The sequence below is a fragment of the Euprymna scolopes genome, chromosome 20, assembly GCF_053919585.1.
Source record: "Euprymna scolopes isolate OS-2025 chromosome 20, ASM5391958v1, whole genome shotgun sequence".
Lineage (NCBI taxonomy): Eukaryota > Metazoa > Mollusca > Cephalopoda > Sepiida > Sepiolidae > Euprymna > Euprymna scolopes.
The window spans coordinates 90,071,413-90,098,004 of record NC_136501.1 but is presented as its reverse complement, the minus strand read 5'-3'; the positions used below and the strand labels follow the sequence as shown (position 1 = coordinate 90,098,004).

Genomic DNA, 26,592 nt, shown 5'->3' with positions numbered 1-26,592 from the left:
ATACTGTCAAGAACGGTATAAGTCAACTGAATTAAAGGAATAAATTATAAGATGGTCAATATCATGAATTTTGGAATATAACTTTTTGTCATTTATTCTCTATATTGCTCTGTAATTACATTGAGCTTCTTAAATTGATATATAATAAGAAAATATATTTCAACAGATATATATATATATATATATATATATATATATATATATATATATATATATATATCTGTTTGTGTGGGGGTGGAAGATAACGGAAAAACAAATTAAACACGGGAATAAATCATCAAAATCGAGAGCTTTACCAGATTCGTTTGAATCAACGAACGCTTTCAGAAAACGTCTTTTTTTTCTGAAGATTCTCGTTAATCCAAACAAAATCGGTAAAGCTCTCGCTCTTTAATGATTTATTCTTGTGTTTAATTTTGTTGTCCTTTATCTCACACCCTGTCTCCAAGGCAGTTAATTTTACACACACACACACACACACACACACACACACACACACACACACACACACACACACACGATAAACGCTATTTTCAAAATCATAAAATTATTTGTAAAAAAAAAATACTGCATCTAATCATGATTATTCATTCAAAATCATTTTTACTTTTAATTGAAATAAACTTTTACGGTCAAATTTTAGATTTTAAATATTCATTTTCGTATAATTTAATTTCTTACTTTGAAGAAATTGGATTTATCGGATTTTGCATTTAAACTCTACAAGTACACACACATATATATATATATATATATATACATATGTATGAAAAATGAAAATAAATAAATAAAACCGAAAATTGTTAATATTTTTATCAACGTTTTGTCTTTTTTTTCAAAGACTTTCTCAAGATGACTGAGTTGAAGAATAAGACAGAGGTTAAAAATCCGTCATCTTAAGAATGTCTTTGAACAATCGATGAATATATAAACAATTTCTCGTTTTTTTTTCATGTTTGGATTATTAAATCAATAATATATATATATATATATATATATATATATATATATATATATATATGTATATATATATATATATGTGTGTGTGTGTGTGTGTGTGTGTGTATTATACCTATATGTGTGTGTACATTAATTCATTCATTCAATTATTTATAAAAGATAATACATTGAAGTTATTTAGTCATTTTTATCTGCTTGTTGAAAGATATTTTTAATGAAAATAATATGACAAAATCAGATTTATCATGGCTTTTATTATCCTAAAATCAATTCCAATTTATCATAAAGTTTTAGTATAAATATTTTTTATTAAAATAAAAGTTCTTATATATAAAACTCAGTGTGTGTGCGTTATAGAAATTGATATATTAACAGTTAAAACATTCAAATAAATTTCAATAACGGTTATAGTTTTCAAAGAAATCTAAAGTCACTATTGACATTTTCTTTCGATATCCACTGGGATCATTAGGGGCAATTATCGGTTAGGTTCATAAAATAACAGAATTATATTAGAAAGAAATGAAACCCATTTAAAAATATGGATGTTTTTCGTTTCAGAAGACAAAATTAAAATTAAACAAAGAATGTATTTTAAAAAAATGTTTAAGTAATTATTTTTATTTGGTATTTTTAAGATTTTAAATAAATTCGTTTGGATCCGTTAAAGCAATTGGCAGTTTTACAGCTGTCTACGAGTGTTTTTTTTTTTCTTTTGAAAACACCACCACATTAACAGTTTGTTTTATTACTTGACATCATACTGAGAATGTTATTTGGTAGTTTTCTTTCCAAACAAAAATCCTAAGCATCGTTGTATCTCAAATTATTTCTGACCAGCAAGATATTTTTCATCCGGGCAACGCCGGATAAATAATTTCGTCAGTAAAAAAAATAAGAGAATACATATTTAATTACTTACAGCTTTATAACTGGTTTCTTCATCTTTGTATTTGTTATCGCAACATTTTGCCCACCTTGTCCTTCTTCAGGTACCTTATATCAAACTTGGGAATTTGGAACGCAACCCTTTCAGCCTTGCAGATTAAGGCCAACATTAAGGTTATTTATTTATTTGAGCCTTGCAGGTACACGGTTTGTATTCAATTTTTCAGGCTTGTGACATTTTTTCAGTTCACCTACTAAATTGTCTTTCCAATTTTTGTTACCTTGGATGCTAGTGTGATTGTAAGAGTTAGGAGTAAGTTCGGGGAAATTCTGCTATTAGTAACCATCAGAGTGTTACCATTCTTGACCAAGGGAAGAATTTATCAAGCATGTGTATGCAGTGTGATGTGTTGGAATGATGAAATTTGATCTGTGAAGGTTAAGAATATGTATTGTGTAATGAGAAATGATATGATGCATGTGTAATGCGAGGAGTCTTAAAGATAAGCTTATTTATGGAAAGTATAGAGATGTGTGTAGAACAGGAGACTTTGTTGGTATGTTCACATTGAAAGAAGGAGTGAGAGTTCTTGGGCTAGTAGATGTAGAACAGTTGAAGTAACAGGGTCAGTTGGCAGGAGAAGGCCAAGGAAAAAGATAGGAGGAAGTGACAAGGATAGATTTTAGAAAAAGAAGGATAAACAAAGACCTTACGAGAAATAGGTTAGTTTGGAAGATAATTTCTATAAGCCATCCAACATTTATCAGCATGTGAAATGGATGTTAAACCGATGATGATGATGATGATGATGATGATGATGATGATGATGATGATGATGATGATAGGAAGGAGGATGTCTTTGCTCAGAATTGAACTCAGAATCTCAAGATAATCTGTACATCTTAACTGATCTCTTTGTTCTCTCAGTCATGTGCTTCTGAGTTGACTGAAAAAATTTTACATGGCCTGAAGAATAGAATCTGAACTGTGTTACCATGGTTACAATAAAAGGTTCAGCCTCAAATTCCACGATGGTTCCCAAACCCGAATTAAGGCATCTGAAGAAGGCTGGAGTGCAGAACGTTTGAAACATTGTGACAACAACAAAAACAATATAAATGAGGAAACCAGACAAAACATTATAAATAATAATTAAAGAAATTATCTTCTTTAAACCTATAAACAAATATTATAAGTTTGACTTGATTCCTTTGAGACTAGATAAGCTTGATTATGAATATAATAAAGTTATGTGAACAGTTAATGCAAAGGTTAAAAGAATTAGTAATTAATGAACTGAGTAATGAATTATCGTGTTGGTCTGCAACTTTCATACTAAACCCAATAAAGACTAAAATATAAGAAAAAAATCTGTTGGATGCTTTAAAATACAGAAAAATCTTTATGGTGTGCATACCCGTCACAGAACAAAGATGTCATATTCCAAAAATCGCTTAAATTGATCAAGTAGATTTTTAACAAATTTTATTTAAGAAAATCTAATTTTCTGACGTTCCAGATGGGAAAGCAGCCAGTCACCATATTTGTTTAGGATGTATTGAAATTCAATGGCAGACAACATATAAGGGCAGACAACTCGATTCGATTAGTGTGATTTATCTATTTCGCTATAAGTAATGTCTACCAAAAATACTTAATCGTTAAAAATCTTAAAATTTGATTTTCTAAAAAAAAAAAAAAAAAATACTTGATCAATTTATGTGACTTTTGGAATATAGCATCTTCGTTCCGCAGGTATCTATACCATAAAGATTTTTCTGTATTTATCTATTTTTTTTTAATAAGTATAATTCTAAATATGCATTGTCAGTGGATATGAAAGATTACAAATCTAACTTGATTTTAGTTTTTGTTGGCATCATTTATCCAAAATAGAGTTTTTAAATAAGAGAGAGAGAAATAAAAATGCGAGAATAGATGTTGGATGAGTCACAACTACTACTGTTATTTATTTAATTATAACTGTAAGTTATCTTTTTAGATATTATTCATGTGCAACTAAAAATAAATAAGTATTATTATTATTTAGTATTATTGCTAGGAAAACATTTTCGCTAGCCTGGAAGGATGGTGTCATCACCACAGTATTATTAATTCTCATCTAAAAATTCCTGAAACATGAAAGTTGGAGATCAACACACGCGTATAAGACTCGTAGTTTGATATAATTATGATACTTAGTTGACAATGAATACATACCCATTGAAATGTTATGTTTTCCTTGATGTAATGAGTTATTTTAATGGGTTATTTTAATGAGTTGCTTTAATGGGTTATTATAACTTGATCATATTTAATAAATAATGAAATTTAAATATTTTAATGGGTTATTATAACTTTATCATATTTAATAAATTTTGAAATTTAAATATTATTCTATTTAGTTTGAATACAAAAAAAAAACAATAACAAAAAGAAACAGAAACAATTCACAAAATATGACGGTACAGGCACAGGCACAAAAGGACAAGGGCAAACAGAAATCAAATCACATCACAGCACTCTAAAAAAATAAGAGAGAGAAGAAAATGAAGAAAAGGAAAATTAAAGACTATTTCATATAAAAAAAAAGAAAAGAAAAATAGAACTAAAAGAAAATCCAACTAATTTCCGAAACTACATGCGTTTTTTGCATTTTTATTCATTTTCTAAACAAATTATGGAAACCTAAATACAGATTGTTTCCGGTTAATCTGTAAAATGCTAGAAAATCTAGTACAATTTTTCTGAAAATCTTGTAAAACTTTTCTGAAAATCTCATACAACATTTCTAAAAATATCAACATTTATATTTACAAGAATAAACTTGCATTTTTAAATGTTATATAGCAAGTTTTGTTTGCATGTATAATATTACCAAACAATAGATTATTTAGTCCATGGGGCTAGAAATAAATAATACCACAAACTGAAAAAAATGAGACTTCTACAAGATTCCCCATGATATGCCTATCAGGTTTGAATCTTATACAAGTTTTAGTTTTTACTTTATGGTAGTTTTTGTTTATTTCCAGCCCCATAGATTAAATAGTCGCTTGTTTAATATCATCGGCACAAACAGTAGCATAAAAAGCAGCTTTCTACATAACATATTGTATACTGTCGGAAATTAATTTCTAATATTAAATCATTTTCTATATAACATGTTTCGGTAAAAAAACATAATTGTTATAGCAAATATGCAAAAGACACCAAAGAAAATCTAAGTTTTCAAATTCATCTCTTAAAAATATGAGCAACTTGTGTTCAATTAACCGTACACAATTACTCGTTTATAACAGGTTTTGTTCTTAGCCAAAAATTGCTGAATTGTTAAACAGAAAAGTTGGTTTTTTTGGCTAAGAGCTAAGTGTAGTATCGGTCTTAACACTACACTTTATCTTTTCTCTCCTCGGTTAGTGAAGGAGAAATCTTTCTGGAATGAGACAATTTTTAGTTAGTTCCGAATTCAGAGTAGTCCTTAGAGACTGTCTTTATTTTGCCCTGATTAATAATGCTACTAAAATTTATGTCTAGAATACTTATTTTAATTTTAATTAAAATCCATTACATAATTTTGCATCTAGAAAATGTCTAAAATATAAAGCTTAAGGAGTCTCAAGAATTTGAAATTCAAGGAATATTCCTTAATTATTGTCTAATTTAATGCAGATATGAAATATTTGAAAATTTTAAATAGGAGGTTATATTATGCCCACACTATAATATACTCCAAAACAACTGAAATGTTTTGAATATTTATTAATTGATGGCTAACAGCTATTTCACATCTGAATTTTACAGCTGAATTTTCATGAAAGGCTTTAGCTCCCGTTTTTACCACCTTTGCATAGAACTAAAACTAAATATAGTCTACATTATCCACTTGTGAGTCTAAGAGCTGTGTTTAAAAAATTCATAATGATCGGTTAATTAGTTCAGGAGTGAATACTATACATAGAACTATATAAACATACATACACATAGCTAACTTTATATAAATAGAGATTGTAATGTCTATTCAGACTAAAACAAACAAACAAGGAAGATATGACAAAATGCAAGAAAGAAAAAGAGTCCTGAATTGATAAAAAAAAAAAAAAACAGAAAAACAGAAAGGAAAAAAAAGTGATCTTGCGAAAAGAAGACAAAAAAGTGGTAACCCCATGCGTGAAGAGAAAAACTGATCAATGGAGAAAGAATCTGAATCAAGTTTTTTTTAAAAAAAAAGGATTTGAACGAGTTTGCGTTCGCTTCATGCTGATTCATTTTGCATCGAATGCAAGTGATGTCTGAACCATATCCGTCGCAACAGCTAGGTTACTTCACTCGTTACAAGGTAAATATTTCGTAAGGTTTAAGGGTTGTGTATCATGCAAAAAGAGAGGAGATTCTTTCAGTGGTAAACTCAGGCAATACTGAAAGATGGACTGGCAGTGAGGATTGAACCAGGATCATTCTGTAACGACAGGAGGGTCGAGGTTACCTGCTTCGGAGGCCCTGAATTTGTCTAGATGTTACTTGCTGCTGAACCTGTTCCACAGAGTCTTGGATCACCTGATGGCTTCGAGTCACCTGGTAGTCACGACGTGACATGTGGCTGCCACGACTCACGGATGCGGGGCGTTCAGCCTGATATGATACTTGATACTCATGACGTGTAGGCATATCTCGCTCCAGGCTGTACGCTGTACGAGGGTCAATATGACGTATTGCCTGATGTTCACGCAAGATACGTGACACTTGAGTTGTAAGCGGTGTTGAATGTAGATGTGTGTGCTGAAGGGATTTGTCATAATCTGATAGGTAAGACGTGTCATAGTTGTCGTACAGATTTGCTGTAGTGTATTCATATCGAGGAACCGTCTCAACGACGTAGTAAGAATAGCTGTATGGTGCTTCAGTTTTGGAGAAACTCAACTGGTATTCACCACGTTGGCTTGATCGGTATTGGCTCGATTGGTAGTCTTCAGTTGATTGAGAAGAGTGTGTATATTTGTGTGTCATGTGACGTGTTCTTTCAGGTGTGTGTTGAGAAACGGATACTGAAGCCGGTGGGCCTTGGTAGACTTGCAAAGCGGATTGACTCTCTGTTAAAAAAAAGATACCCAAAATATCGAATGAATTGTTAGCACTTACAATATTTCTCTCAGAACCAGAAATCATTTGTACAAGAAGCAAATCCATCCCTATAATAGGTCGAGAGATCTAGCATTTGTGATCTTTTATTGGAAGCATGGTTTTCCAGTCATCAGACATCTTTTTATTTGCTAAACCTTACTCTCATTGCTTCAAGAAAATTACATTCTGAAAGGGGATTCTAACCCATTAAATCTATTTATATTATAAATTAAGTTTAGATTATAAGTTTGTGCATAGATTATAAAGTCAAAATGGAATTTTATTACTAAGTCTTTGTTTTCGCCATTATCAATTAAAAAATAATATAGTTCATACCTGTTAGTGTTTATATATTTTGTAAAAGTTTCATGTCGATCTTTTTAAGATTTTCTTTTCAGCATTGTTTATTCAAGAAATACCATAGTTTTATGTCTTTGTTTATTTAATAACTGTAAAATTTACCAATTAGCTCATGTGGTTTTTATTTTCTTTTTCATTTTGAAAAAGAATTTTAATTATTAAATTTATTTAGTTGAGATTATGTATTATATAATATGCTTGGCTTATACATTTGCGTTTATACTGTAAAAGTCAACATTTAATTCCACTGAATTTAATTCATTTTTTCTCCGTGATCAATTAAAAAAATAAAATAGTAGTTCATGTTTGTTACATTTATATATTTTTTTGAAAATTTAATGTCATAATCTTTTTTACGATTTTCTTTTCAGCATAGTTAATTCAAGAAATATTTTTTTATTTATTTATTTGCGGTCTGTTATCCACATCTTTTATAATTGCTGTTTCACAATGTTTCGGCCAACTATTCCCCTGGCTTTCGTAAGGTGACTAACCGTGACAGGATAGGAATGCTGAATCTTCAACTGTATCCTCAGTGATTACTGCCTTCCATAGTTGTTGTTGTCGTCGTTTCACTGCGTTTTTGGCCAACTAATCTTGGCCGGCTTTGTGTAGGATTGAAATGTTGCATTTTTTGGTCTTATAAATCTAAGTGGTGAGACGACAACTATGGAAGGCAGTAATTACTGAGGATACAGTTAAGAGATTCAGCATTCCTATTCAATCACAGTTTATGACCTGATGAAGGCCAAAGGAATAGTTGGCCGAAACGTTGTGAAACAACAACTATAAAAGATGAGGATAACAGTCTGCAAATAAATAAATAAATAAATAAATATACAAATTATTTATCTCAAATAATTCCAATAAAATGACCCGTTTATTTATTCATAGGAATTTTTCAATATTGTAAAATTTATCAATTCATATTTTTATTACATATATGGGAAATTAATTATATATATATTTTTTGTAAACATCATAATTTATTTTCAAAATATTTATTATTGTGATTCTTATTATTTGCATGTAAAACACATAAAAACATCAAACCTATCTCACAGAAACATTTTCCGTTTGTTTTTAACAACTATATCAATTATTTAAGGAAATTCCTATCGCCTCCAATAAAAGGCCGCAGTTACACGATCACCTGACTTATTATAAAGATGGCCTTTATAAGACGTTAATTAATTTGTTCATTTTTATTTTTTTCAAAAGTTTTTTATATTTACAAATGATTGTTCTATTAGAATTATCTTTTTTAAAGGGTTACAAGTAAAATTAATAGTAGCACTTAAAGATCAATATAGAAAAATTATTTTTTGAAATTTTATTTAAGGACTAATTATTTTTTATTTAAATATTTATGAATATTCATATTAATAAATTTGATTTATCAAAATTAAAAAATAATAATAATAATAATAATAATAATAATAATAATAATAATAATAATAATAATAATAATATGTTTGAATTTCGAGCAATTACAATAATTTTATTAGAAATGTGAACTTTAGAATTATGTTTTCAAATAATTATTTTTAAGTGAACGTTACATAGGTTTGAGGTTTAGAACGTTGTGACAATGCAATGAAAGGTTTGGAGTACCGAGTGAATTGAAAAAAAAATGGGTTGGTCGTTTTGCTTTACGGCAGGTCAATGCTTTTCAGCATCTTTAATAACGAATCCGGTCATTTTGGCAAAAGTTTTTGTTTCAAGTTCTTTATATCTTCAAATATTGATTCATGGTATTTGGTTTTATTGTTTGAATAAATAGTAAAGAAACAAGACGATAAAAGATAAAATAAAGATAGTACGTAGATGCAATGAACATTATCACATCGATAATTTTATTCTATTTTCTACTTACCGTGTGTCAATCGTGTGTTATATAATATCTAAGATTTTCTCATTTTTAGGATAAAACCTCCTTTGCAAAGTAAGTTCATAATAATAACTATAAGAAGATAATATGTAATATAATAATTTTCTTGTAGTTTCCTTTTTTTTTTTACTTGGAAGTCACCACTTATCAAGACCCGAAGGTCACTCGAGGATAAGGGTTAATGAATGTAAAATGGTTAATAATGTAAATTGGGTGGAATTTGATTATTTATCAAGACGACCTAGCAGGAACTTGTTTACATTAGATATGAAGGTTGTATAGATGTTGTATTTAGCCGGGAAGCATGCCAGCGGAACAGTGTTCCAAAGGCGGGCAATTCTGGGAAAGAAGCTTTGTTCATGAAATCTGCGTTCTACTTTCTGTATTGTTTCACTCAGTCAATAAACGTCACAGACATGTATTCGATATGAATCTACTTTGAAAATGAGGTTTTAACCTAGAAATATTAAAAAAAAAAACTTGGACACCAAATAATACACGATTGATGATAGAATAGTAAATAGAAAATAAAATTATTACGTACTGTTTGTTTATATCTATTATCTTGTCTCGCACTTAGATAGTCTTTCAATCCATTCGATACTCCTGACCTTACATTACATTGCCATATCTTTCTAAACCTCAAACCTATTTTAAGATTTGAACAATAATAAGACATCATACATTAATGTATCAAGTATTTAAAAACATCTTTTCAAATTGTAAATAAATTTACATTCAGCTATAAATTTTATTTTAACATATTAAAAATGATTTTTACTTTAAAATTTAATTTACTTATTTTACAGGTATAAAAAGATATTGTCCTTGTATTCAATAAAAATATTTATTAATTTTTTTTAATATGAAATCAGCATTATTTTTATAAAGTTACTATTAATTTTTATAAGAATCAATGTTATTTTTTTTTATAAATGTATTATTTGAGTTAAGATTATGTATTACATTATAAACTTAGAATTAAAAATATACATTTATAAAAGTTAATGAATAAAAAATTACTATTTTCGTTTTATATTACAAGTTAAAAGTATTTTGAAATATTTACTATTTATATTAATTATAAATTTGTAACCATATATCTGCTTAATTTTTTATTAAATATTTGGAAAATTAATTATATTTGCTTTTTTTTTAAAAATATCATAATTTATTTTCAAAATATTTTCTACACGAAGAAATTATTCACATTCTTTTATGAATTGAGAAAATTGAAATACTTACCAATTGGATTCTTTGGAAGAACGATTGATTCCGTTTCCAAAGGTATACTCGTTCCAACTTCATTGAGGGCCATTACTCTAAACTTATAAGCATCACCTGGAACCAGATTTCTAATATAGGCACTAGTGGCATCAGCAGACACTCGAGTTGCCCTGCGCCACGTCACATTACGTCTATCAAGTTTTTCAACAATATAACCAAGAATTCGTGCTCCACCCTCGTGTTCGGAAGCTTGCCACACAATGGTGACATTTTCCTCATTTATCTCTTTGACAATAATGGGTCCCAGAGGAGGAGATGGACGACCTAAAATAAAAATAATAATTTATTTTATTCATAAATAAATGTATAAAATGTTGTTATCATTTATGTTTAGTTGGCATGGGTGTCATATCACTGGGGCAAATGTTCAAATCATCTTTCTCCATGCTCCAAGAAAATAGTTCATCTTTTCACCAATTTAGAACACAGTGCACATGTTTCTTACGGGTTTGTTCACTCTACTAGGAAATGAATGCCTGGTCGGAACAGCTAGTATTATTAATGTATTTAATATGAAATTATTTTTAAGATAATTTATGATTTTATTTTGAAGATAAACAAAGTTTTGACTCACTTGGTGCTTTCTTTGGGACAATGGGAGTTAATAATTCCTTATATGCTCCCCATCCAGCAGCATTCCTTGCTCTCATTCTGTAGTATGTTTCCACATTTTCCTGTAGATCTCGTACAGTATATGAATGAGAAGAACCTTCAATTTGGGTAATTTCTCGCCAAACTGCATTACCAAAACTCTGCTCAATTGCATAACCAGTAATAGGCGATCCACCGTCGTTAATTGGTCTTCTCCAAAAGAGTGACACCGACCATTGTGTAATCTGTCCAATGTCAAGGTCTTCCGGAGGTCCAGGTAATTCTGAAAAAAAAATGTTGGAAATCAGAAGGAAACAATTAGATGAGTTCATTTAAAAAAATTAAATTTTTTCTTGGAAATGATACATAGATTCAGAGATATCATATATATATATATATATATATATGTGTGTGTGTGTGTGTGTGTGTGTTATAGAAACTGATATGTTTAAAATAGGAATGGAGTCACTAGAAACAATTATCATTTAGATCTATAAAATAACTGAAATAGATTAAAACATAAAAATAAAGGTTGTTGTAATAATAATAATAATAATAATAATAATAATATTCGGTTTAACGTCTGTTTTATATGCTAGCATGTATGGACAGCTTTTAGAAACTGAGTCCAAAACATATCCTTGGTTATGTTTTTTTTTTTAATAAGTTATTTACTGAGTCAATATTTTTATAGACCGGATGTCCTACTTGACGTTAATCTCGTGAGATGATGGGGACCAGTATTTTTATTGAGCCATCATCTCTAGATGATTGCCCATGAAGGCTAAACATCACTTCAACTGCCTTTTACCAATGTTTAATAAAAACATTCTGGAGGGAGATTCTTGTTATTGTATGAATATTTTAATAATATATCTTAATTAATAATGAGTGCAAACACTGAGAAAACATAATTTTTTTCGTAATCTTTGACAGAGGATGTGCACTAGTTATATATTATATACAACGTTAAATCAACACAAATGTAAATTTAAAGGAGTTCTTTGACTTACCAATTGGTTTTCTTGGCATGACTGGATTAGCAAGTCTTGCCGGACTGCCAACCCCTTCAATATTGATAGCGGCAACTCGGAATCTGTATTCACGACCTTCAATAAGATGTTCAGCCACAAATTTGGTTTCCATAGTCTTTCCAAGTTCAGACCACATATGGGAACCAGCGTCACATTTCTCAATAAGGTAGGCAGAAATGGCAGCACCTCCACAATCTGCTGGAGGATTCCATCCCAACGTTACCGTGCTATCGGTTAGTTCGATCACTTGAAGATTCAAAGGCGCTGATGGTTTGTCTGAAAATAAAAATTACCTTATTAATAAATGTACACTTGCTATTTGCATGTGAAAAACAAAACAAAAAACGCTCTTACAATATGACGTTGAGACCTCTATTCCATGTTTAATATGTGGATATCCAGCATATGTTTTTTTTTTTACAAGGGAATCATCACCTATCAAGGGGCAAAGACCACTCGAGGATAAGGGTAATTCAGTGTCTGATGGTCACTGGGAAAACAGTGTAGTAATCGTTAGTGGTGTAAATTGGGTATAATTTGATTATTTAAGGGGACGGCTCAACAAGTACTTGAAGACGACCATGTTATAGTCAGCTGGAAAATAAGCTAGTGGAACAGAATCTGACAGGCGGGCAGTTCTAGAAAAAAAGTTTTGTCCATGGAATTTGCATTTAGATTTAGGCACAGACACAGAATGGGAGAAACTGCTGACATGTGAATGTTTTCTGTGAAAGTTTGGCAAACAAGAACCATACATTGCAGCTCAAACGAGCAACGACAGAGCAGAGACAGGCTTGGAAGGTTTCTTCTGTTGGAAAGAGGTTGTAAGCAAGCAAAAAGGGCATTACTTATTAAATTTTGAAACCGATTTGAATTTTGTTAAGGCAGGGTAGGGTGCTCCGAGCAGCTCCTGCCTAGATGTGGCAACAGTACTCCATTTTCTGGAGAGAGTTCGATGATTTGATACTCCAATAGTGCAGGAATTATGGGATTTCTCCTATGAATGCTGACTTAAGAAGCTTAATATTTTCTCCTTTGAGTGATGATGTTAATGTGGCAATCTCATTTTGCTTTACAACCTCCTCAAGGGCAATCATGATCTTACTCAGGATGTATTACTCATTCTTGTGCTAGAAAGAGGTCTACACAGGCATTAACAGAAACTGTTTAAACATCAATTTTGATTGAACTGAGGTAGGGCTATTTTGCTGATAAAGATTTTATAACCTTGGAATGGGCTTCCAGGATATGTAGTAAATATACAACGGTAATTCAAGGTGAAATTGGATAGGTGTTCGGCCACTGTATCCTCTTCTATGCAAATTTTTAACCCACCTCTACCCCACTCCTCTTCGGCTTTTCGTGCATGGCATGCTTGTTTTAATTTGAGCCATATTTCAATTTATTGAAATGAACAAAAATACAAAAAGAAACACTTAAACAATGATAGATTTTTATAAAATAAAAATTAAAAAATATTTTTATTTCAATTATGTTGATATTTTTTTTTATTAATATTTTTTTATTGTTTTTTTTTATCAAAGCCCAAAGACAATTGGAGGATAAGGCTTAATAAGTGTAATGTGGCCGGTGAGATAACATTGTGATGATTGCTAATAATGGAGATTGGGAAGAATTTTATTATATAAAAGGATTGCTCAACAAAAATTTGTTTACATTGGACTTAGAAACAGCTCCACGGTATTGTGTTCCACAGCTAGGTAGTTCCAGGAAAGAAAGCTTTTTCATAGAAGTTTCGTTTAGTTTTTTAGGTAGAGAGAGTGAAAATTTCAACTTACCGAATGGACTTTTAATCTTAACTGGTGATGTCAGCTCCAACGGTTCACTATAACCAATTTCGTTTTGAGCATAGACTCTGAAGCTGTAGTCATGATGTTCAATCAAGTCACAAAGGATGCATGTTATTTCATCTTCAGAAACACGAACAGCCTTAGCCCAAACGCCCCACTGGACGTCGAATTTTTCGATTAAGTATCCAGTAATCTTGCAGCCGCCATTGTCATTTGGTGGCTTCCAAGAAAGTGTAGCAGACTTTTTACCAATTTCTGATACTACCAGTGGGCCACATGGTGGTGATGGAGTTTCTAAAACAAAAGAACAGAAGATTAAAAATATTTACAAACCCTAAGGACATATAATATATATATATATATATATATATATATATATATATATATAGCCATTGCAAAATATGTATATTTTTACTATAGCAATTAATCACAATCACAATATTTGCTAATCTCATTTTTTTAATATATGCAAAAGATTATAACGTACATATGAACACGTAATGACTTAGTATATTATATAGATTCGAATGGTAAGGACTGGATAGGAAATGAACATACCATACTGTCGTATTGGGACGACAGGTTTTTGTGTGTACAAAGGCTTGCTTTTACCGACGGCATTTTCAGCTGTAACTCTGAAGTCGTATCGATTTCCTTCTTTAAGATTGCGCACAACTGAAAAGGTCTCAAGAGTTGTGGTAATGGCTTTCCAATCTTTGGAATCAGTTTCTTTCATTTCCAGGATGTAACCAATCAACTTGGAACCACCATCATAATAAGGTGGGAACCATTCCATCGTTACAGAGCTTTCAGTTACTTGGCAAGATTGCAAAGAACCAGAGGGAACTTCCGGTTTTTCTGTAAAGAGAACAATATATAAAAGAAAACATTTATTCTATGTTGTGATATTGAACAGTCGATATTAATTAAAACAAGGTGGTATATGTGTTTGCAGAAGTACATAAATACTATGTTGCAGAAAGTTTTTGTCATATACTGTGACTATAGCTGCTATCAATGACTGTCACAAAACTTAATCGTGACTCTATGCAATGTGTCTAGAATAGTTTATCCACTTTTGAAATAGGATAAATAAACCTTACGCCAAAACACTATACAAGAAAGGGATTTCAAAGGCAATAGGTACGAGGAAAGAAGCTATAAGATTAGAAAATGATATGAAAAACAAATTATATATTTTTTTTACTTTTATTCGCCACAAACAATACATATTGCCTCTAAGACATAAAGAACTATTGTGAATAGTTGCTAAATTTATAGAGCATTGCAAGTGGTGGGTTGTGCAGCACGATTTGTCCATATTATATTTAAATTTCTGCATTTGATACATGGAGCAGGGAGAGAATTCTAATTTCTGCATTTGATACATGGAGCAGGGAGAGAATTCTAATTTCTGCATTTTGGAAACATGGAGCAGGGAGAGAATTCTAATTTCTGCATTTTGGAAACATGGAGCAGGGAGAGAATTCTAATTTCTGCATTTTGGAAACATGGAGCAGGGAGAGAATTCTAATTTCTGCATTTTGGAAACATGGAGCAGGGAGAGAATTCTAATTTCTGCATTTTGGAAACATGGAGCAGGGAGAGAATTCTAATTTCTGCATTTTGGAAACATGGAGCAGGGAGAGAATTCTAAAGGCAAGCAGTCCAAGGAAAGAGGCTATTAGTAAAGAAAGTTTTCTGGCATCCACATGCCTCTAAAGTAAAGGGGTAAAATTTTGTTGCTAGTTGGACTGGTCAGGATATTTGTAATGGTACTGTATCAGTGCAATAAGTTCATCAGAGTACATTCCTTTGTAGTACGTATAAAACAAGCACAGGGTTGCAACGTTGTATCGATCGGACAGAGACCTTTTAGGTTTGAGACTCTTTTGTGCACGCAGTCCAAGAGCGAGAGACTAGTTATTAGTGCACCAGCCAAGATGTGGCAACAATACTTCATGTAGGTGCGAATGGTATCTTTATAGAGTTATAGGATATTGACAGGTGTGAGAAGTTTTCTAACTAAGTAGAAGGAGCCCACCTCCTTTGCAGCAGACTTAGCAGTATCTTCTATGTATTTATTCCAATTCACATTGCTTGTAAATGTTAAGTTAACAAGTGAAGCATGTATGGTCCCCCGTGAGTGTACAGTAAACGAGGCATAAAAAATGACTAAGTTCAGCATTTCCCCTTACCACCACCATTTAGCTCCAAAAGTCTCCAGGGGACGTTAAATCCTGGTGAAAATGAACAAACGGTGCAGTTTTAGGCCTTAACATATGTAAATTTGAGTTCTGCACAATGCAGAAAAAGAAATTATTAAGTTCATCATCTGCCCCCCCCTTTAGCCCCAAAAGTCCCCAAGGCCTTAACATATTTAAATTTGAGTTCAGCACCTGCTAAATAGACATACACAGAAAATTTTGGACAAATATGATAAAATAGTCCCAAAAATGGAGTGTTTTTATTAGCCCTAAAAGAGCCCCTTCAGGCACACCCAAGAGTTATCGCAAAGTATAGACAAACAAAATTATATAGAAATCAGTTAGTTATATGTTTGTTTGTTGTTTGTTCTGTTTTACGGCATATCAACCACTTTGGGGTCATTTAATGCCGAAAGGTTCGTTATGTTGTGTTAAATATTGGTTTGTTCTTCTTAAGGTTTTTCTTTTTTTTTGGGGGGGGGGGGTCTTTCCTTATATTTTTGAGTATATTTTAGTTTCTTTCAGAAAATTGATAATTTTTTGGGGATCAATCTTGTTTAATATTGTTTTCAGATTTTTTTCTTGGTAATACTTTGTTCGGATTTGTTCAAGGTCAATGCAGTTTGTCAGTATATGGTGTATTGTGTAGGGTTCTTGACACGTTATACAGTTTGGTGTCTCCTCCCCTTTTAGTAGATGTGAGTGGGTGATGTGAGTGTGACCTATTCGCAGTCTGGTCATTACTACCTCTTCCTTTCTTGTTAACTTTTTGGTGTTTCTCGTTCCAATATTTGGTGTTATTTGGAATAGTTTGTTTTTGGTGCATGAGCTCCAGTTTTCTTGCCATTTTCTCTTCAAAAATGTGTTTATTTTAGTCTTTAGGTCTGTATAGGGGATTTTTCCACTTATGTGGTTTTGTTGCAGAGTTTCCTTTGCTGCCTTATCTGCTTGTTCATTCATGTATATGCCGATATGGCTTGGTATCCAGCAAAAGATAATGTTTTTTTTCATGGTTATGGCATCTATTTTGTTTAGCAATTTTGTAATAAGTGGGTTTGTCATTTTTTTTTCTTTTAGAGATATGAGTATTGAAAGTGAGTCAGTAAATATGATATATTTTTGATGGTCATCATTGGTTATTATATTCAGTGCCGAATCTATGGCTGTTGCTTCTGCGCTGAAAATAGAAGATTCGTTTGGGAGCCTTTTCTTTAGTTTTATTTTTTTGTGGATGGCTGCGCATCCTACTTTATCTCCATCTTTTGATCCGTCAGTGTAAATTTGTGTATATTCTTTGTATGTATTCTGGATGATAAGTAGTTCTTCATGGAAGGTTGATGGGTGGGTTTTCGTTTTGGGATATTTATTTAATTTTAATATTATGTGTGGTTGTTTGATCATCCAGGGTGGAGTTTTTGATTTGTTATATTTATGTATTTTTGTAATGTCCATTTGGGCTTCTGTGAGAAGGTTTTTTATCCGGAGGCTGTAGGGCTTGATGATATTTTCTTTCTTGTTGAAGAGATGTGTGTATTGTGGGTGGAGGGTACATTGGTATGCAGGATTTGTTGGACACGATACCAGCTTTAGGTAATATTGTAGCGCTAACTTCTGTCGTCTTAGAATCAGTGGAGGCTCATGGGCCTCTATATAGAGGCTTTCTACTGGAGAGGTTCTAAATGCTCCCAAGGCTAATCTTAATCCTTGATGATGGATTGTATTTAGTTCTTTTATGTAGGACTTCCTTGCTGCTCCATAGATGAAGCATCCATAGTCCATTTTAGATCTGATTAGAGTTTGGTATAATTTCAATAATGTGACTTTGTCTGCACCCCAATCGGTGTGTGCTAGGACTTTGATCAATTGCATTGTCTTTTGGCATTTTGCTTTTAAATATTTTATATGCGGTATAAAGTTCAATTTTTTATCGAATATAATACCTAAATATTTATGTTGGTCGGTGAGTGGGATGTTCTTGTTATCCAGTTTCAGGTTGGGGTCGTGGTGGAATTTTCGTAATTTGCAAAAGTGGATGCATTTAGTTTTTTCCTCTGAGAATGTAAATCCATTTTCTATGGCCCATTTGTTTATTTTATTCAGACAGAGTTGTAGTTTGCGTTCGGCTGTTTGTATATATTTAGATTGGTAGTATATAAGTAGGTCGTCCACGTATAGGGCGTTTTCAATTCCTGGGTCTATGTTTTTTATGATATTGTTTATTTTAATGTTGAAGAGGGTGACAGACAGGATACTGCCTTGGGGGACCCCCATTTCTTGATCTTTTTGGACTGAATAAGTGTTGTCCATCCGTACTTGGAAGTTTCTATTTGTTAAGAAATTTCTGATAATTTCTGGCATTCTACCCCTAAGTCCTAGTTCATACAGGTCTTTTTGGATTCCGTATTTCCAAGCGGTGTCATACGCCTTTTGCATGTCAAAAAAAATTGTTATTAGATGTTCTTTTTTTGCAAATGCTTCTCTTATGCGTGTTTCCAGTTTTATTAAGTGATCGGTGGGGCTTCTATTTTTCCTGAAACCCGACTGGCTTTCTGTAATTAGATTTTTGCTTTCCAAGTACCAATTTAACCTTTCGTTAATCATTCTCTCAAAAGTTTTGCACAAACAACTAGTTAGTGCAATGGGTCGGTAGTTTGTTGGGTTTGTATGGTCTTTTTTTGGTTTGGGTATTGGGATTACTGTTGCCTGCTTCCAGTTTTTTGGAATGTTGTTAGTTATCCATATCTCATTGTAAATTTGTAATAAGTAGTCCAGTGATGGTTTTGGTAGTTTTTTGAGGAGTTGATAATGGATCTCGTCGGGGCCGACTGCTGTATCGGGAGATTTGTTTATTGCCTCCTCTAGTTCTGCACTGTTGAATAATTGATTGTAGTTTTCTTCATTTTTTGATTTGAAGTTTATTTTTATTTTTTCTTCATTTTTCTTTATAGCTTGGAATTTTTTATTTTGGTTTTTTGATGATGAGTTCATTGAGAATTGTTCTGCTAATTTATTTGCGATATTTTGTTTGTCGGTAATCTTTGTGTTGTCGCATATAAGGTGTTTAATAGGGTTCTTTGTATTTTTTCCTGCTATTTTTCTGACCATCTCCCATACTTTTTTGGGTTTTGTGTTTTGATTAATTTTTGTTACATAGTCTTTCCACGAGTTCCGTTTTGATTCTTTGATAGTTTTCCGTGCTTTGGCTTTGCTGTTTTTATAGGTGTCCAAATTTTCTTTCGTTGGACTGTTTTTGAATTTCCTTAGGTTTGCACGTCTGGCTCTTATAGCTTCTTTGCATTCTTTATTGTACCAGGGTTTGTTATATTTTGTAGTAGTGGAACTTTTTGGTATGTTCTCCTCGGCTATTGTGAGTAGGGTGTTGCTGAAATATGTGATGTGTTCTAAGTCAGGATTCGCTTCAGGTATTAATCTGTATTGACATGTATTTTGGAAATTTTCCCAATTTGCCTTTTGTAAATTCCAGCGGGGTGTTTTGTCTTCTGGCTTGGGATTCTCGTTTTCTATTATGATTGGGAAGTGGTCACTTCCGCATGTATCCTTATGTGTTCTCCAGCTATAATCCATGTATATAGTTGGGTCACATAGTGTTATATCGATTGCTGATAGGGTTCCCGTTGGTGGGTGCATATATGTATTCTCTTTGTTGTTGAGTAGGCATAGATCATTTTGGTTAATTATTTTTTCTATGGTTTGGCCTCTTTTGTTGTTTTTTTTACTGCCCCACCATATATTGTGACTATTGAAGTCTCCCAACAGTAGAAAAGGTTTAGGTAGTTGTTTGATTATATTGTTTAATTCTGTTTCGTTTATTGTTTCATTTGGTGGTATATAGAGTGAGCATAGGGTTACTGTTTTGTGTAGTGTTGCAGTTATTGCAACAGCTTGCATATTTGTTTTTAAGTTCACTTTGCTGTGTGGAATGTTTTCGTTTATCAGTATTGATGATCCACCGGTGGCTTTGCATGATAATTTGTTTATGTGGTTGTATATTGAGTAGTGTTTTATGTTAATTTTGTCATTTTCTTTTAAGTGTGTTTCCTGTAGGCAAATTATTGCAGGACATAAGGATTTGATAAGTATTTGCATTTCTTCGATATTAATTTTTAATCCTCTTATGTTCCACTGTAGGATTTTGTTAGTCATGGTTTATATTTTCTTTTGGTTTTGGACTGTTGGTGTTTATGTCTACGTCCATAGTTTCGATGTTAGTTTGGGTGTTTCTTTTGGAAGTGGATGGTCTGTTTCTTGTTTCTGGTGAGAGGCTTTTTTTGGGTTTTGGTCTGGGACTTTTAGATTTACTTTGTCTTGACTGTCTTTTTTGGCTACCAGTTTCAACTAGTTCAAATTTATTTTCATTTTCAATTAATACTAATTCTGTTTTTTGTTTGTCATTTTGTTTTTGGGGGGTAGTTTTTTTGTTGTTCTGTTCTATTTCCATTTTTTCTGTTGTTGTGTGTTTATTTTTAACATCTGTTTTTGTCCTTGTTAGTGACTTGGATCTTTCACGTTTTGATAATTGAGGAGGTTTCATTTCTTTAGAGATTGATTCCTCAATATTGATGGAAGTTTTTCTGATTTCCTTTGTTTCGTTTTCTTTTATACTGGGTTGTTCGTTTCTGACTTTTATTTGGCTGTTAGAATTTATTTTCAGTTCTGATAAAAAAGATTTTAATTCTTCAAGTATGTTCTTTAGTTCTTTTGCTAGGTTTGCAATTTCTGGAGCAAGGTTTAGTTCATTGTAGTTGTACATTTTGTTTGCTTGTTGGGTTATTGTGGCATATGAGTTTTTGGTGCGATTTGTGACTTCTTTGCGGGCTTCTTGGAAGGTTATATTTTTTTGATATTTGATTGTTATTATTTCCTTCTCTTGCTTATATATTTTGCACTGTTTTGAGTGAGAGTGGTGCTCTTCTTGACAGTTTGTGCATTTGGTTTTATTTGGACAGTCTTCTTCATCGTGGTCTGGGTTTTTTTCACTGCAGTTTCCACATGTGAAGAATCTTAGACATTGGTCTTTATTATGTCCAAACTTTTGGCAGTTGTAGCATTGTAAAGGTTTTGGAATGTATTGTTCTATTTTCGTTCTTTCATAACCTATATTGATGGTCTCTGGTATTTGAGGATAATTGAATGTTAATATATAAGTGTTTGTATATATTACCTCTCCTTTTTTTTTAAATGTGATTCTTTTTACATCTGTGACCCCTTGGTTTTTTAGTTCTGTTTTGATTTCTTCTGTTGTGCAGACGGAGATTTCCTGGTTTTTTATGACTCCTTTGGAGTAGTTTAGTGTTTGGTGTGGATAAGCTTTGATGTTTGTTTCATGCAATTTTTGTAGTTGAAGTAGAGTTTTGGCCTGTTTTTTATTTTGTACTTCTACCAATATGGTACCATTCCTTAATTTTTTGACATTTTTAGGTGTTATTTTGCTTGATATTACCTTTTGGATAATGAAGGGTGACATTTTAGTTAACGGTATATTAGACGTTGCTTCTAGCACGATGAATCTTGGAAAGTTTGTATCTTCATTGTCGCTGTCAGAGTCTATTTCTGTGTGTGGTCTCTTGGATTTTTTGGCATTCATAATAATTTTTGAAAAATTCATCAGCCATGCTCCCCACCCTCCTCGGAGCCCCTTATGGGGAAGAACTATGAGGGGGTAAATCCCATTCGCCTCGGTTCTCCAGGGCTACATAGCTGGTATACTCAAACATGGGGAGGTTTCCAAGCATTCACAATATATGGTTATGCCCACCCAAGTATGGGATTTCCCTGTATTTTTATTATTCCTGATGGTTACCTTTTTCCCAGCTTGATTGACCCTTCAGCCATCGCTTATTAACTCAGTTTATTGTTTATGTTGAGTGTTAGTGTGTTTTTGTTTGGATTGTCTGAATTAGTGCTTGTCATGACCAACCGATTGATTGGATCGGGCCTATCCAACCTCCCGTCTAGCCTAGTAAGGGCCAAAGTGGTGTGTTGTAGTATCATGTTATTATTTCCTAGGCATGTTCCACTCAACCACCAGGATCCCGTTCTTAATGCATTACGGGTTGCCACCAACGGTCAACTGGTGGTCCCATTGAAGGATTTTTACCCTCTGCAGGGGGGCAGTTGGTATGTTCTATCGCCCTACCAACTAGGCAAAAAAAGGGGTGAGGAGGTGAAGGAAAAAGAAAACGAGGGAGGGGAAGGGGAGGAGAATGTTGTTTTTGTTTTTGTTTTCGCAGAACATGACTAAGTTTTGCAAAAGGGAATAAAAAAACAAAGACATCTATGTAGGTGCGTTTCATCTCAGGAAGTCAGTAGACAGCCTGATCTGGTAGCACCAGCAGTTAGTTATAACTTTTTGTAAAATTTTATAAAAATCTAAGGCATCATTTTTTTTTTAATAAGCACAAAAGTGTCAATTTTAGCCATTTTAACCAAAAAGGCACCTCGGGGGATAGGTGACCGGAGTTCTCCTGGAACATTTATTCTGTTACTTTTTTCCTCATATCATGTTTAATGTTTGTGCAAAATTTCAAAAAATTTCAAAGCGTAGTTATCGAGAAAAACGTGGACAGACGAACGGATGAACGGACTAGGGTGTATTTTGTTGGGGGGACCAAAAATCCTATTTACAAACAAAATTGTAAACATGAAAATATTTTGACATTGTTTTGTGCTTGTTAGGAATATGTATTCATAGATTTGCAGTCATGAAGATGCAATATACAAATAAAAAAAGCGTTCTTACTTGGCAGACGACTATATTTTCAATCAATTAGAAAAAACAAGTTTCGACTTTTGCATAATGTTTTGATACTGTTATTACTTTTCATTCTGATTTTTGGATTATCTTTACATCTGCCTTTACTAAAAGTGTTAGGTTATGGTTAGAGTTAGGGCAAAAAACGGTATCGTTCATATTGTGTAGAAGTACCGAAACATTAATCCACAAATCAAACTGAAAAGATTGGGCGTTTCTTTAGGAATAGGTATTTATAGATTTGCAGACATGACGTAGCAGTGCCAGACAACTATTTTTCAATCAATTGAAAATAATCAGGTTCCAACTTTTTCATAATTTTTAAATACATTTATTATTTGGCATTTAGATTTTTTGGATATCTTATCCTTATTAAAAGTGTTAAGTTTAGAGTAAAATCAGTTTGTTTCATATTGTTTATGAGCATGAAATATCTTAGTGTATTTTTATAAAGATTAAATGGACTAGCATATACAATTGTTTATTAATATTTTACTGTCAACCAATAAAAGATGATGAATAATTTGTCAAAAATATTTTTACCTGGCGGTTTCTGGCAGTTAATGACGTCGGAGAATGCAAAAGGACTTTCCCCTTCATCGTTGAGCGCGCACAACCTGAATTGATAGTTTCTACCCTCGAGAAGTTTGCCGACGGTGAATTCTCTTGTAGCAGCAGTCACTTCATCAACAGAAATCCATAGCAAACGCGTCATGTCACGTCTTTCGATTGTATACGTGTTAATGGGTAAGCCACCAGTATTCTTGGGAGGTTCCCATTTGAGAGTTGCGAAATCTGCTCCAACATTAATGATTTGAAGACGCGTTGGTGCTGATGGTTTGTCTGGAAATAAACAGATAATTAGTTTAAATGCTACATGTGTAAGATAATACAAAGATATTGGAAATAAACAAATTGTCATCACCACAAAATTAAAAACGATATACAACAGGGCAAATAAATGTTTAGCTTTATTTTTAATTAATTTTCAGGTGTTATCAAACTTATTTTTCTTGTGAACGAGATATTTATTATCTGTGGATTGCATATGTGCATATTTAATCAAAAAATATCAAATATTTGTTTTTAGGTCATTAAACAAAAAAAAAAAAACTATCACTAAATCAATTTCGTTCGATTTATAACATATAATCTAAATACAACCATTAAAAATTCCAATAAACGTACATTTAGTAAGTAAAACAAAATAGAAACTTTTCTCGTGGGTCATTGAAAGCTTCTGTATACCCTTCGTGCAGGAAATAGACAGATTTAAATGTGTAGTACATAAACACTGTAAAGTGATGTCGACCCAGAATTAAGACTACAGTATCAGTTTTAAAGGTATTTTGAAAAAGAACAGTTACAGAGAAAAGTGGTGACGTAAGCAAGGCTGACTTGTCAAGTCAGATCTCAGCAGAGAATCCCATTCTCATTCCACTGAGAGTACTTGACTCTTGATTAATATACGGGATACGGTGGCCCTAAGATACAGGTTTTTCCGGTCCTTGGTTAGGGTATTTGCCCCGCCTTACGGTGTTATTTATAATATTTGGTTGGTTTGGTTTTGGTTGTTTTTGTTTTACGGCATTTCAACCCTTTTCAGGTTATTTAATGCCGAATCCAAAGATTTTGAAGAAAATTTTTTTAATAGAATATATTTATTGTTTTCAAGTCGGTTTCTATTTAACCCATAGTTGGGACCCTAACAGGTGCTACCACTCCGGATCAGAGTGGACCTGGGAGCAATGGCAATTAAAGGGTGGCTCCACACTCCCCAAAGCCCGCAAGCTGGGGTCTCACAACTGGATATAGTTTAAGGTCATATCCAGGACCATTTATAATGTTATTTGATTATATACATGTATATTATATACTGTACTGTATTTTGTAATTCACTTTTAATGCCGTATCCCGGGGTTCTACTGTATTTGGAAGAGTCCATTAATGGGTCCCATAACAGAAACAAACAAATAAACATGATAATTTTTTAAGTAATATGGATTTTTAATTTTATCCTGTTATTATTATCCAGTGTATTCTCGGTATAAGCATTATATAAACACACACACACACACACACACACATCCACACATACATACATACATACATACATATATATAATTAAAGAAAATATATGTATACATAATTGAATAAACGTAAACGAGTTTATTTGTTTTATTTTTTTAATAAAGCCCAAAACTGTTTCAGTTTTAAATTTTTTATAGCATTAGTTTTGTAAAGTGAAATTTTACTTTCAAATGAAATTATTTAAATCCGTTAAAAACAAAGTTATGTTTTTCTCAGTATCCGTTTCAAGTCGGATTTTTAAACACAATACAAAAATAAACTACAGAAAATGTAATTTTTTTAATTTTTAGAATAGCAACTAAAACACACAACAATAGCTAAAAAAAGCATTTGCATTTAGAAATAAACATAAAAAAAATCAAAGCCAGACCTATCACACTACATAAACAACAAAAATTCTTCAGATTCGCTGAAAACAGGAAATTATTGGCGAAGGAAGCATCTTGAACTAGTGACTAGGTTCAGTGATATAATGCAAATCCTCAGGATTGTAAGAAAATGTTCAGAATGCATATCACCTGAATACTCGGGATAATCGGAAAAGGAGTTAATGATTTCAATAAACGAGCAAAAGCGTTTTCCTGCTTTCCGGCTGACTACAATATGGTTGTGTTCAAGTCTAAAGTAAATAAGTTCTTGATGAGCCGTTCCATATAAGTTATTAAATTTACCAAATTTTCATTACTAATGATTACTATATTGACCAATTTCTACTGTACACTCTTTAACCCTTATCCTTGAGTGGCCTCTGGGCCTTGATAATGTGGTGATGCCTTTGTAAAAAAAAAAAAAAAAAAAAAAAAAAAGCAGAGAATTCATTTTCCAAAAGAACTTACTGTAAGGACTCCTGACATAAAACGGTTCGGAAGTCATCAATGGTTCAGAAAAGCCTGCACTGTTTTCAGCAAATACTCTTGCTTGGTACTCATTGCCCTCTATTAAGAAGGAAAGCTGGCAAGAGAAACTATTTGCATCAACTCTAGTGCCGAGAGTCCAAGAAGATCTCCATGTTTCTCGATATTCTGTGATGTAACCAATAATTGCGGATCCGCCATTATTTTCACTTGGTTTCCAGGAAAGAACAGCGGAATCTCGACCGATGTCAGTAACAACTAACGGACCAACTGGTGGTGATGGCGCATCTGCAAGAACAAGTAATATTAGTTCATTTTCTAATTTACATATATGTTTATGGTGCATGGTGCACTACAAAAATAGCTGAAAAGAGTGATACTTTCTCTAAATCATCACATTGAAAACTATTAGCAGTTGAATCAACACACAATGAGAGAAGGTGAATCTAAGTTAAAGATAAGTGACAAATAACGGCTAATTAGAAGACTTAAAAATGAATTTTCCAAACATAACAAAATCCCAGAACTAAAAAGTATTTAATATGTTAATAATTATTATCATATTGTCCATATCATCATGCAAAATGGACATTAATCGATGATGATGATGATGTGGTGTATATATGTACGTAACTATCAGAGAATATTGTAATTCAGAGAATATTTTTCCAAACACATTAGTGGGTTGTTGTTCCCATTCAGTGTATCAATTATTATTTTATTA

General features: G+C 32.3%; 1 protein-coding gene across 12 annotated transcripts in view; it reads right to left on the bottom strand.

Annotated features, from left to right (window-relative positions):
- The window catches only part of LOC145241637 (titin-like), a 698,616-nt gene that overhangs the window by 10,736 nt on the left and 661,288 nt on the right, over positions 1-26,592 (bottom strand). For all 12 annotated transcript variants that reach the window (XM_080104717.1, XM_080104725.1, XM_080104729.1 and 9 more), the window contains 8 exons: positions 25,851-26,156; positions 23,467-23,766; positions 14,503-14,802; positions 13,933-14,238; positions 12,113-12,409; positions 11,083-11,382; positions 10,467-10,772; positions 6,336-6,939 (listed from right to left, as the gene is read on the bottom strand). In XM_080104717.1, the coding sequence (XP_079960843.1) occupies positions 6,336-6,939; positions 10,467-10,772; positions 11,083-11,382; positions 12,113-12,409; positions 13,933-14,238; positions 14,503-14,802; positions 23,467-23,766; positions 25,851-26,156 (2,719 nt within the window). The remainder of the gene's footprint in view (positions 1-6,335; positions 6,940-10,466; positions 10,773-11,082; positions 11,383-12,112; positions 12,410-13,932; positions 14,239-14,502; positions 14,803-23,466; positions 23,767-25,850; positions 26,157-26,592) is intronic.